This window comes from Cibotium barometz, chromosome 19, assembly GCF_041138505.1.
Source record: "Cibotium barometz isolate CiBa-2024 chromosome 19, ASM4113850v1, whole genome shotgun sequence".
NCBI classification, from domain to species: Eukaryota; Viridiplantae; Streptophyta; class Polypodiopsida; order Cyatheales; family Cibotiaceae; genus Cibotium; species Cibotium barometz.
Genome location: NC_141064.1, coordinates 48072894 through 48087076, shown reverse-complemented (window position 1 = coordinate 48087076; position 14183 = coordinate 48072894). Strand labels below are relative to the sequence as shown.

The 14183-nt window shown below is 44.5% G+C and overlaps 1 protein-coding gene across 4 annotated transcripts in view; it reads left to right on the top strand.

Annotated features, from left to right (window-relative positions):
* Window positions 1-12851, top strand: part of APC11 (anaphase-promoting complex/cyclosome 11) — a 29299-nt gene extending 16448 nt beyond the window's left edge. Inside the window, exons 3-5 of one of the 4 annotated variants that reach the window (XR_015268159.1) lie at window positions 2883-3001; window positions 11415-11594; window positions 12084-12851. Coding sequence is in view for 2 of the 4 variants with exons in the window: in XM_086813901.1 (XP_086670027.1) it covers window positions 2883-3001; window positions 11415-11530 (235 nt within the window). In the remaining 2 variants the exon portion in view is untranslated. Of the gene's footprint in view, window positions 1-2882; window positions 3002-11414; window positions 11735-12083 lie in introns of those variants that run through there. The other 3 variants (XR_015268160.1, XM_086813902.1, XM_086813901.1) reach the window with 3 other exon arrangements.
* Window positions 12852-14183: the final 1332 nt, after the last annotated feature.

The window sequence follows — 14183 nt, the reverse complement described above, 5'->3', positions numbered from 1 at the left end:
TCTTTCAACAATTTGGTGGTTATGATCGAGTATCTTTCAGGAAAGGCCAACCCAGTGGCCGATCCTTTGAGCAGGAAGGGACAAGTGACTTTTGATTCAAAGTTCAAACCACTAGACTCGACCTTGCTGGTACGGGACTAGATGACATGAAGCACACGTACGCGGATTCAAGGCAGCTCTTTTCCATGACGCCCATGATGCCATCACTGGTGGTCATCGGGACATGAATTCGACTCTGGAGAAGTTAGAAAGGCAATATTATTGGCCAAGAATGAGACGAGATGTGTTTGCACATGTACAACAGTGTGATATTTGTCAGAAAGTCAAAGCTCCTCATGGGAAGAAGATAGGGTTGTTACAGCCTTTACCGATTCCTGAAGAACCTTTTCAAGATATATTCATGGATTTTGTCATGAATCTGCTTCCTAGTCCGGGTAAGCGTAATACTCAGTGCTTGACTATTGTTGATAGATTTAGTAAAGTTGTTATGCTTATCCCTTGCAGGGCCAATGTGACCGACGAGGATGTTACCCATTTGTTCATTCGGCATTGGTACCCAATTGGTGGGATCCCTAGGACCATAGTGTTAGACCGAGATGCCAAGTTTACTAGTCATTTTTGGCGGGCATTGTTTGATAACTTTGGTACTAAATTGAATTTTTCCAATACATTTCACCCATAGATTGATGGCCAGATAGAAATCTACAACCAATTGGCCTTTGATGTGCTGAAGTGTTATGTCCATGATCATCAAGGTATTTGCCTTTAGTTCAAGCTATTTTGAATGATTCCTTTTCTTCAGCTATTGGCAGGACTCCATATGAAGCAGCGTTTGGAAGACCATTCCGGTCGCTATTGACCAGAACCTTGTCTTCAGTACCTGAAGCGAACAGAATGACGGAGTCTTACCAGGAGATTTTGCAATCAGTAAAAGACAAGTTGGCTAAAGCGTAAAAGGCCTACACTAGACAGGCCAACAAAGACCGAAGGGATATGAAGTTCATGAAGCAAAGATTGAAGCAGCCATCCAGACAAAGATTAACGAGGTTTCAATGAAGTTGATGTTATCTCCAAGTTGGACTATGCATGATGTGTTCCATGTCAGTTTGGCTAAAACCGTATGCAGGTCCAATCTCTTCAGAAGTGAAAGACGAAGCGGAACCAAATATCATTGATGAAGATGAAGTGATGGTTCCAGAACAGATCCTTTTGCACCGCTTCAAGCATGGCTCAGATCGAAGACAAAGACAGTTCCTCACAAAGTTTTAGGACCGAGGGATACACGAAGTGGTATGGCTTGACAAAGAGTTCTCCAACAACTATTCGGCTTTATTGATGGACTATTTGGAGGCTATGCAATTTCCATCAAGTTAAGTAGAAGGGAATGTCATGTGCATCCCGCACTTGGATGCCAGGTAGACATATCTGAACAAGAAGGTGCAGGACCTAGAGTGGAAACTGTTCCCATGTGAGCCCAGTCCAGGACGAGTCAGCTAGGGTTCCACTCTATGCGTCCATGGTCAGGTGTGCATTGTCCTACACATGAACTAGTGCTAGTCCGTGCTGTGAGCCTCTCTTTGGAATGATGTCAGATGTTCTATTTATCTGGTTTGCAACTGAATGCTAAACATTTGTGTAGGCATGTAGGCTTGCATGTAGAGATGGGGCCAACGCATAGGGCTAGCCCAAGACTATTAGTGTGGGCATGGGGGAGGTGTAGAACCACCCCCAAGGGGCCAGGAGGGCCCCGGCTGTGCCCATCAACCATGACTTGGGCTGGAAGGGGCTGTCGGCCAGCCCTATGGCCAGTAGACAGCCAGCCCGACTGGGCCCCACGCCCTATAGGGGCTGTCGGCCAGGTGTGGGACAACTCACACAAGCTGCCCAGCAGCCCAGCAGGGTGCGTGGATGGCCAGCCTAGAGAAAGGTGTGAAAACACGACTTAATAGGCATTAAATGCCTATTTATTCAGGTTGTGGAGAGTTTTTGCTGCCACCGGACTTCTGTTTGCTGGCCAACTCGGTACATGAGAGAGTATAAAAAGCCAGCCATGTTTTCAGTCATATATCTCATCATTCACAAAGTGCTTAAGCATCTCAAGGGCCCGGAGTCCGGACAGCCAAGGGAGAAGCTAACGCAAGGGTGAAAGCTGAAGGTCAAGTTTTAGTCTTTATTTTCTGATTTGCATCATTCTAATAAAGCAAATACACCATTCGTGGTGGGGCCCCTACAGATGGTATTTGGTACCCAATACTGTGTCCTCTTCTCCCAATGAGGGCTCACACTACAGAGAGGCTTGGAGATCAGAGCTGCCAGCACAACATCTCAGGCAACACACTTAAACAAGTCAAACCTCTAGCAAAATCCACTACACAAGCATGCAAATATGAGTGGTGCAAATTCATATAAACTTGGAAATCTCCGGTTCTCAGTACTTGCATCTGGACGTCGAGTCTCACTGGGCACTGTTCAGGAGAAAAGGGTGTCAGGACCAAATGGTAACACACTCCCTCTTGCTTATCTTGAAACATATGGATAAATTATCACCCTCAAAGCTCCGCCTTGATCAGTCACTCCTCAATCACACCCATATTTGAATTGCTATCTGGTTCTGAAATGGATCTTGGAAACAACTTCTCAATCTTTATCGAGTCTTCTGTTCTATTCATGGTGACACTTAAGAGTGGTTGTCCGGCTGTATGTGCCATCTGGCTCTCCTAGGAGGGTCCTTGGGATCTAGTGGCCCTCAAGGTCATCGTCTGGTGTGTCACCCTTGTGGTGGGTGGCTGTGAGGTATCCTGGACTGCCCTCTTAGAGAAGTGTGTGTGTGTGTGTGTGTGTGTGAGAGAGAGAGAGAGAGAGAGATCATTTGTTCTTTGCAGTTGGCATGCTGTAGCTGCATGGACATGGGATGCGCATGACGATGCATGTGGAATATGCAGAATGGCGTTTGATGGCTGCTGTCCTGATTGCAAAGTTCCAGGGGATGATTGCCCTTTAAGTGAGTTCAGAGGAAATGTTAATTTGTTTTCTACTGCATTTTTGTGCAAATGTTTTTTGTTCATCTCATTCTTTTCACTCGTCACTCGTTATTACTATTTTTCTTTCCTATTTGGATTAAGCTGGCTTTTCAGAGGTGTCGTCTTTATGTGATTTTGTTGTTTCAAGGTTTTTAAAAAAGGATCATCCAATGCTGAATGCCCTTTTCAGAGTTCATATCTTTGACTTTTTTCAAATCCTTGCTGCTTTTAATTTATCAGAAGGCTGTTGCTTTGTAATGGCATCCTTTTCTCAATTAGCATTCTTCAAGCTTCAAATCCAAAGAAGGAAAAATTCATCAGGGGGCTTTTGTTGGAGTGGTTATCTCACGATCCACTATACCTGAGAGGTCGTGAGTTCGAACTCTGACACCTATTGAAAAAAAGTATTAATTTCCCTGAGATTTATAAGCCAGATGCCTCTTCTCACGTATTAACCTACAGAAGCTATTAGAATACTATTTTGAGGCTTTTACCAGTTTCTTTGTGGAAAAGGTTTTCTTCAAGCTCTTCATCTTCTATTTTATTGGTTTCTTTTGTAATTTCTTGTGTTCGTGCTGTAATTGAGTTCTAGGTCAGGCACAAACTCTCGAGTTGCAGTCTATGTGACAAGATGTTAATCGGCTGTTACGTCACAAATTCCTTGGAAATTTAGCTTAAAACTTTGAGTCTCGTGCACAAGATATGTAATCATTCACAGTTCTAGTGGTTATATATGCATCAAATTAATGTGTGAATGCAACTAACCCCAACACAAACCAACCTACAGTTTGAACTCTATAAATATGGCCTCTCTCGCTTTCTCAAGCATAGGGAGCAACTCTTGAAAAAGCATAATTGCAGGTGGGAAGACCAACACCAATATCTTCACCTTTCTTTCAAGGGATTAGTCAGTGTAGATTGTGGGAGCAGATGGCACCAGCCCACAAGATCGCCTAGTTGGAACTCAGATTGAGGCATGCCCAGAGGGGACTTGTCTCGAGACATCTCGGATATTTGCAGCATCTCGCAGCCCTAGGATTCATGGAGTCACATCTACAACCAAGAGGCGATCACAAAGAGTCTAGAGGAGATAGCAACCATGCAATCAGCCAAGGAAGATGCAAATCATTGATATGTTCCATGGAGCCATGAAGGGTTTACCATGCAGGCCCTTAAAAGCTGAGATTCTTCACCGGCTTTGTAGCCCTATACCTTTGACACGAAGTGAGCTTGAAGCCTTGGCGGAGGATTGCAGTTCACAGTGCTTTTTTGGCATCTGCTAGGTTAGAATTCATTTATCGTATCATTTCTTTATTGTAGTAGCATTTACGCATTTTTTTTCCCCTGGGAAAAAGATCCTTTTATTAGTTACCAAGAAAAAACAGCCTTCAAGGCTAAGTACAAACACGATTCCATATGGAGCGAGAATCAAGGAACAGAATGAGGGGGGAGGATGCACTTCTCCTCCAGGTGGCCGCTCTATGAGGAGAAGGCTATCTCATACAATGGGGGGAGGGGGAAATAACCACACAGGTGGTCTATAGAGCCAAGCGGGCTCACCACCACCACTAGCAGTGAGAAAGGGACCAGGCCACCAAATCCTCAAGAAGGCTTCCCAATTCTTACGCATGCGGTCTGAACCACCATGAAGCTTCTCTCACTAGCCGCGGATGGTTTGAATGATATCGAATTAGATGCTTCTGATGGACTTTGTTGGCGGGGTGAGGGTGCCTTCGATGGCTTTACTGCATCGAGCTCTCCAAATGTGCCATGCAGCAATACTGTTGCAAATCTCTGGTCTCTGGCAAGAATCTAGAGTCCAATGACCAATAGATGGAACTGGGATTGGCATTGTAGAAATACGAAGGTGAGAGACTTGAAGGGCTAGTTCTCCACTCTCCTCCTCCTATGTGTTGAGAAACATGGGTACTATGTGCATATGCATGGCTATGGTGATGAGTACTAATCTTATATTAATTTGGTAATTAAGCTAATCTATGGTGGGTAACGTCTAAGCATAAACATGATGATTGATTACTAAACTAATTAAGCTTATACTCAAGCATAATTAGGTTATAAGATTGAGACTTGTACTCATAAAGAGTCTTGAGAGCTTGCTTTATTTTTCATTGCCTACAATGATCCCTTGTTAGCATAGCCTTGCTAACATGGTGGAAAACACATGCTCCTACACACATAGCCATGAAGTACACATGTACACATGAGCATGGAGTAAGAGACATGGATCAAGAACAAGATAAAAATACAAGCGAAACAGCACTATGTCCAATTTGCATACAAGAGGGGCTTTATACAACCATCCAACCATGGGACTCTTGGGATACCCATGTGACTATTGGGCTCCCATAACCTCCACAAGATCCTAACTCCCCACTAGTCCTTTTGTAACCACATCTTGATATGACATCTTTTAATGACCGAATCCCACAACTCGTTAGCCTAAGCCAATGTTAGTAATGCTAGGGGGTGTTCACACCCAAGCTAATACCTGTCATGTGCATGATAAATGCCATGGACATTCTCAGGTGCTGATCTAGAAGAGGCAACCGGATAAAAGAGTATGAACCAGACAGAATCAGAAATTGGAGCATAGAAGGCTATGGGCAGTGTGGACTCGAGCAAGGCTTGGAGAGCAAGAGGAAAAGCCTGTTGGCTGCCCACAGATGACATAAGCTGAAGATCAGAGCCTGTCGGTTGTACCAAAGAAGGTCGGTTGCAAGGAGGCGGTCCAGTACAGGGTGTGGCGCAGCACGACCAGCAAAGGAGAAGACCAAGCATCAGTCGGCTGGTCCGACTGCAGTCGGCTAGCTCCTGCATTATTCTAGAAAGACTATAAATAGCAAGCGTGGCTCTTCATTCTAGTCATTCAGTCCTCTAGGGATTGAGTCCCCTTAGGGTCCAAGTAGGGACTAGATTTTGGGTGTTTACCACCTTTTATGAAGACAGCCTAGGGCTGTAGCAAAGTACCTTTTTGTACTATATGAAATATACTGAATTTCCAGCACATCTCTCTCTCTCTCTCTACTCTCTCTCTCTATATCTGCGTTTTGCATCAGATGGTTTCCAGGAGTGTTTAGGACTGAAAGAAGACTACCCAAAGCTTCCGCATGTTACAATACCAAAATGCTAGGAGGTGTTCACACCTCTCTTCCCCTTTGTTTAATTGGGGGTGTACTCTCTCTTGAATAAGTGGGTGCTAGAACGTATGATGCAAGCCATTTCAAGTCATATAATATAATCATTTAGAACCACATAAAATTGATGGTAGATCAAGGAGATGGTGGGAAGATGATTTCTACCAATCCGATGAAGAATCCACAAGCATATGCCGATGAAGAATCTCATCCATGGGCACTCAAGTGTGTTACCATCTGTGTCAGTGAAGCTTGCTAGCTTAGACCATCAACATAGTCCTCCATATATCATAAAAAGCACTCCATGAGGTAGGCAAGAATCATGTAGTGATAATGGTGTCAATGCTCCATGAGCATGGGATGCTAAAAATTTGGGCCATGTCGACTCCATCATAAGTCGGTGTAGGTCATTCGATGTAGCCGCTTGTTGCTGTTCCATGTGTTTCAGAAGTTAGCTTCATCTCCGGAAGTCCATCTCAGAGAGCCCAGGAAGTTTGCTTCCACTCCGTGTGTCCACAAAGAGAGTCCTCCCTTGAGTCCTAAAATTACAACAGTTGCGTTTTAGAAATTGTTACATCATTTTTCTCTATAATTTTCTTATGCTTTTAACATTTTCATTTTGGTCTACATTGTGTTTTTCTTGGACTTACAGGCGACTCAGTAGGGATCTCATGGGCCTCTCCTCTGGCCATCATGCCTCATTCTTGGACTTAAAGGCGACTTGGTAGGGACCTCGTTAGGCCTTTTCTTTGGTCCTCATGTCTCCTTGGACTTACAAGCGACTCGGTAGAGACCTCGTTGGGTCTCTCCTCCGGTCCTCATGCCTCCTTCTTGGACTTACAGGCGACACGGTAGGGACTTCTCTAGGCCTCTTCTCCGGCTCTCATGTCGCATTCTTTTTAATGTTTTTATTTATACAATATTTCAAGGCGACGTTCAACAATTATTTGCAGTTGGCAAATTACTCACCATCTATGTCCATTAGGTCTTCTTCCCTGAGTTTCCTACGGAGGTGAAGGATGTGTTCCATTGTAGTCCATGCAGTAGGCATAGATTAGTTGGATCATCAAAGCCAATATGTCGTATGCCATATCTGTGTTTCTTTTAATGTGCTCATGAAATCCTTTAGATTTTTAATTGCCTTCTTACCTTTCTTATGTGATTTAGATTTGTGCAAGGCATGCAAGATTCCGTTGAACTCATTCTTCAATGATAGTGCACAATACGACTTCCGGTGATCCCTTGCATTACAGTACTTACACAAATAGAATTGACAATCTTTAGTGTGGTGACCCTTGTCGTGACACTTTCTCCCTATTTTTAGTGTTTGATTTGATCTAAGCCTCTGCAAGTAGTGCACCACATCAGCGCAAGATGAAGTGTGCTTCCAATAAGTAGAGCTTGGTTCAATACCAAGGTTCTTGCCGTTCACACGCACGGAAAGGGGACAGTGCGGCACTTGGGTGGAGGAGGAGGAGAAAGCAGGACAAGGAGGTACAAAGGAGGGGATGGGGGGCAGCGTACAGCCTGGCGGGCTGCGCAGGGGGCAAGGGTTAGCCTACAGCGAGGAGGACAAAGCGGAGCAATGGTGGGGGCTGAGGCAAGGGAGGGAGGCGAAACGGAAGGAGGGCGGGGACTGAGACAGGTGCAGGCAGGCCACTGGGGCAGCAGCGTGCTGGAGGGAGCAAGCAGGTGATGAGGGTGGGAGAGGTGGAAGAGACGGTGAATGCGAGGGAGGGACAGAGGAGGAGGCGCTGGCGCGGGCAGCAGATGCGCAATGGGGGGAGGCTCCAGCAGCTCGTGACACCTGAACCTTTGTGTGTGTGTTTTTGAGAGAGATATGGAGCTTTAGGCATGTTCTATTACAGATATTTTTGGTCTCCTAAGCATTTTTGGCCTTACGCAGATGCCATGCAGATATTGGAGAGAGATGAGTATTATCACATCGCTTGAGTTTAAAGATTGTGAGAGCAAGGGCATTGCAAAGGAGGACATGATCTGTAGACTGCTCTCTAGAGGTAGAGAGGAAGGAGCACTACCTTTTCAAAATGTCCAGTGTATTATGAGATAGAAGGGAGGTCCCACTGCCTCTTCAGAGATGGATCTGGTCCACTGTCTGGGATCGTTGATTTCCGGACGGTTGCATGTCACGTGCATGCCCGTGTCATGGCTAATCTTCAGAGGAACATCGTAATCCCTGATTAGGACAACATCTAAAGCATTAGCAGTAGCATCAGTATAAGCATCAGCATCAGCATCAGCAGCCTTCAAGGGAGTCCAGGCAGCAGGCGGGCCAGCATCAGGTTGGAGACCGGCAAGTGTGGGCAAGCATTGATTGAAGCGCAGCATTTCTCAAGATAATTCAGGAACATTGATGTCCAAAGCTGGCCGACAGTAGCATCTGCTGGCCCAACTTCCTCCAAATGCTCAAAAGAAGAGGGGCTAGCTCTGCTGCTCCCAGGAAATGTCAATATCAACTTGGCATCCAAGATAATGAACTGGAATGCCGCTTGGGATCCACTGCAAAGTCTCAACTGGCCTCCAGGTTGGGGAGGGCGAGGAACCAACCCGAAATCCACACGACTTGTGCTAGTTGATTTGTGCGCCAAATGCATGGCAGAAGATCTCTATCACATCAGTGAATCTCTAGAGATTCCTCACATCTTCAGACAAATATGCTGCTGTGTCATCGACAAACAGTCAAGCAGCTCCTCTTGTGAGCGGATAGGTAGGCCCAGCCCCTGTAGACCAGTCTCCGGGGCGCAGAGGAAACTGCTCATGGCCTCGACTACAAACAAGAAAAGGAAGGGTGCGAGAGGGCAGCTCTGCTGGACCAAATGAGAAAGGCGCAATTGTCACCTCGGGCCCCCTGGATGAGCACTTGACTGTGATGAGAGGCTGAGTAGAGTCCGGAAACACCTCAAACCCACTCCATTGGAAATCCCATCTTGCACAGTCCCCTCCAAAAATCCCCCGTCCACCTTGTTGTAGGCTTTCAAAATCACGGGCCTAGCTAGTCGCCTCCCAAAAAGTAAAGATGTTGTCGAGGATACTTCGATCTTGAACAAAGTTTGTCAGAGTGCCATGTATCAAGTCAGGGAGGAAATGTTGAAGGTGCTGGCTGATGGTTTTGGCTATTTGTAGGCGGTCCCTAGGAGGGTGATCACTGCCGAATCTCCAATCTCTCTCCACCCTTCTTGGGAATCAAATGGATCAAACCCTCAGTCAGCCTCTCTAGCATCAAGCCTGTGGCCATAATCTCATTGAAAGCGGCCGCCTTCCATGAAATCCCAGTGACGAAGAAATAAAGAGACTAGAAGCCCATCCTCAAGGGCGTTTGCATTGGGTAGGACCTCTCTACTTCGATCTTTAAGACAATAAAAGTTGCTTGAAAAGTCATTGCTTTGATGGTTATGATTACTTCTTTCAATATTCCAACAGGTTGGAGTGGCCTTTGATCATCCATCTTCCCTTGGGATGGGGTTTTTGATAGCTCCTTTAGCTTCAACTTCATCCACTATGACTCCTACTATGCAATCATTGCATTTGCCAATGGTAAGAGGTACATGTTAGTATGCAACTGTGTTGGGGCCTATAAATAAAACCCTTCTTTGGAGCAATGGGATTGCACCAATAGCCTTGAAAAATAGCAGCTGTGTCTTGCAATGTGATACCCCTCTTATGCCAACCAGATTTTGCAGGCCAACAAATGTATAATCCTCTTCTCATTTGTTGCACAACCCTAGAGAAACCACAGATCAAGCACGTCAAGTTAGAGCCCGAAGTGCCAATTAATTCGTGACCCTTTCTATTTATGTAATTAGGTATTAGAGTTCTAATCTGAGTCGAAGAAAGGATCGCGAGAGACAACCTTGAGAAGGAATGTATTCGAGAGATCGACGATCTCGAGTTGGCCTTTAATGACAAAATCAACGCTATTAAATCGGCCCTTCAATCACAAATTCAAGCCATTCGTCGGAAATGGGATACTAGGATTGAACAAATCGACCGGGGTGATGAGCGCGGTAGTGCGCCGGGGCGATCCGACGCACTGCGGTAGTGGAGCGGGTGGTTCAACCCGGGAAGAGGCATGGGGTGGGGACGGAGGCTGGAAAGAGGTCCCAGATAAGGGCTGCGAGCGATTAAGCAGAGAGAGAGAGAGCAAACCACTTTACCTAGACCACAGGGCTTAGATCCTGAAGAGGTAAGCCGGAGGGAAGTCCCTAAGAGAGGTAGGAAGAGAGAAGGTGGTAGGGCCAGGGAGCCCGTGCAATCTTAAGAGAATTTAATGGGGAACGAGTAGAATTATGTGGCATCTTCTGGCGAAAAAGTCGAATAAGGAATAGTCAAATTAGTTGGTCCAAAAGGAAGAGTAAAATTGACAGGAAAAAGGAACCTTGAACCGTGGTTAAACCTTGAACCACGTGGGGCCCCCAAAAACAACCGCCAGTATAGCCAGCTTTTGGGAGACAGGGCCCCTGGAGGAATTCGTCTCCACCCTGGGGTGTGTGAGACTCACCCGTCCCACCTCTTTCTTCGTTAGGCCTAGACAGTAGCACGCCTATCGTCCGGCTTATCGCTGCTCGCGTGGCAAAACTGGATGGTTCCTTACTAACCATTTCCAAGGCTAGTTCTATTCCCGGGACTTTGAGGGGGATATGCTTTTCATCCTAACAGACCGAGAGGTTTGAACTTTGTTCCTGCAGAACCTGATCAATTCGATCAGGCAATGCCACCTATTATTCGATTGTCTGACAGCATCAGCCTCGAAACTGATCTAAGAATCGTTGAAAGAGTTCCGTCCCGCTTCTCCGTCCATCCCTTGGATAGACAGAGAAGCGGGTCAGGGGATTGTTCTCTACCTGGAAGGTGCACCTTTCCCTCTGGTTTGCCTTCCGGACTCTTTCCTTGCAGAGTACCTTACTATTCTGTTGGATCTCTTCTGATACCAAAGTAAAGCTATTTTACCGTACATGCTGCATTCTTTCTGTTGATTGTCACCTCTGCAAGTGAAGAGCAACATCAATTATTTTGTTAATAGAAGAACAAACAAACAACCCTTCACGTGTTTTTGATTCACCTGGCTTGAAGTGCTTGTGAGATTCATGTGTCTTGCTTGTATGGCTAAGACTACTAGGAAGCCAATGCCTTTTGCTGATTGAAACCAACCTCCTCACTAGAATGTGGTAGCATGTTAGTACATGACTGAAAAAGCCTTGTCTCTGGTTTTTTTTGGCAGTTTGGGGAGCATGCAACCATGCGTTCCATTTGCACTGCATTTTAAAGTGGGTAAATTCGCAAAGTCCTCGTCCTCATTGCCCAATGTGCCGAAGAGAATGGCAGTTTCAGGGATAATTCGATGTGGTTATCAGAGGTCCAGCATTGGTGAACTGTAACATGGTGCCAAGAATAAGATACGGTATGTATCAGACATTTGAAATCAATGTATGACTGTTTTGAGTTGCGTTATGTTGGCAACTCTTTACTTGTGATATCTGTTTATTTTATTTCATCATCATGTGTAGCCAAGTTCATTAGTTGCCAGAAAGAAGCCATTGCAATTTTTGGCAGGTTTGTTGCACATTAGTCTCTTCAAAAGTTATTATCTTTTGTGTTGATTATGTTTGATATTGATATACTCTTTCAACTTGTATGCCTCTATTGGGCTTTAGACCTACCTTGTACCAAAGAGAATAAAGGTTGTGGAAGACACAGAGATTACTACACACACTGGAGGATAATGCCCACCATATCACCACACACGAATTCCCATGTTTGATTAGAATGCCCAAATAAGAGCAGGGTTACGTGGAACAAGGAGTGAGCCCATTTGGCTCATTCTAACCTAGAGTTCAATCAGATTGGCTAGGCACCATCGCAAATAACAACAGTTGTTTTCTTTTGACAGCAGAAGCATTATTCAATGGTCCATTAGACCAAAGCTAGTATGCTGTACATGATCCTGCTCAGACTTTTTGGTTGGATGAGGGCGAAAATATTTCGGGAGAACTTTACTTTCAAGCTCTTACACACTTCTCACCAAAACTTCACTCTCTTCAAGCTCTAAATAGGTATGACTAAGAAGGAGATGGCTTTCTTTTAGCTGACATTAAGTGCACTCAGATCTACCAACTTGCCAAACAGTAAAGATGTGCACACTGCAAATGTGACATATATGCTGAAAACAAGCAAATTTACTTTGGAATTCTAGTTCGTTTGCATTATCACCATGTCTATCATGGTCCATTTCATAGTATTATTCAACCGGGTCAAAGTTTTTCACCAAGGTAGGGTTAAGATGAGGGTAGTCTAGTAGAGAAGCTTTGACCTCAAGATGACATTGGCATGTGTCGCCACTCAAACCCCTAGTGTGACTTCCTACTTTGTATTAGCGAAGTAGTCTTCCTCGTAGAGCGGCCAACCATGGAAGAAGCACACTTCTTGTGCTTCTTTTATTGTTATTGCATTGTTTTGCGCACTTGTCTCTTGGGTAGGTTTCTTTTTAACTAATAGAAGGATCTTGGGGGGGAAGGAAGATGGGGTTAGGGTTAAGGATGAGCATAAAATTGAGTTGAAGGATGTCACTAGCTTTGATTTGATCCCAAAATATGGGGTTTTGATTTAACATATATTTTACGAGTTTATGTGAGACGGTTGGCATTCATGCCTATGTTTGAATTCATCATATGGTCTTGTCTAAATTCTAGTAACACATTGGGGACATGTGTGTGTCTAACCAATTTGGAAGAAGATGGAAGTTTTGACAAATACTATAAATATATTTGTTTGGCATATAACATACACGTGCTCGTGATTTCCAATGTGGACATTGTTTGGATTTATTGACTTGAGGTCTCGTGGGCTTGTGTAGTCGACTTGGTTTGAGGGCTATCAAGTGTTCACATGGGTTTTGCACGTGGTATGTATTTTTTAGGCCCACTTTTAAAATTATAAGATTTTAAGACTAATGTGTGAATGGCAAGTTTACATGTGCTAACCACTCCGTAGGTTAACATGGTTTCATCTGTCCGATCTATCGTAAGGCATTTTGTTATCTTACTCACTCGAGCGGGCACTTGTCTTTTGTAAGATAGCCTTGGAAATATACATTAGCCTTACCTTGTGCTTAATGTCAATACGGAAAGTCTAAGAACTTTGTGTACATACTTGCTTAAGACTAGTAAGAGGCATGCCCATTTTTAAGTTTGGTCAGTCTAGTGTGAAAACTAGTCATTTGTATATAAGTCATTTTTTATCATAAGCAATAGACAATCATTCCCTTGCAATAGAGTACTTGTGAGCTCTCCTCTTTTCTCTTCTTGCTTGCATGTATGCCATTGAATCTTACATGTTTGATAGGTGCTTGCTAGAGAGGATTGGTTGTAGGTTTTTTACTTGCATCAGCTTCCTCGTCTTTGGTGAGACAGAATCATGGTTGCAAAGAACCATCTCTATTTGTCTCCATTGAGGTGAAGAGAGCTCTCTCTTCCTCCCATTGGCAAGCAACATTTTGGTGTGACACAACAAAGTGAGGATGCAACGGACGAGCTAGTGTACCCATATCAAGAAGTTACAACATGCTTGAGCAAGGCCAAGGTAAGCTCTTCAGTTGAACATATTTGATGTCATCATTGGGGACTAGTCTAGGGTTTTACCTTTGTTCATCCATCCATTCCAAGCTATTGGGATTACCCAATATTGCACACGTTGCCACATCGTACCAGGTGCCACATTATCATCCGAAAAAAACTCAAAAAGGGACCATGTGGTGACGTAGACTCACGTGTTAGGAAAAAAAGAAAAATTGTTGTGCAACAAGTGGCGACGCAGACTCACGTGTCAAAAAAATCCTCAAAGAAAAATGCTCACATGTGTGACATGGCAACGTAAGCTCACGTGTGCCATATGTCAAAGAACTTAATTTTTTAAAATATTATTTAAAAAATAGAAGGATGAGAAAGAAAGAAGAGCGTGAGATGTTAAAAATGCGGTGCCAGTCATGTGGTCA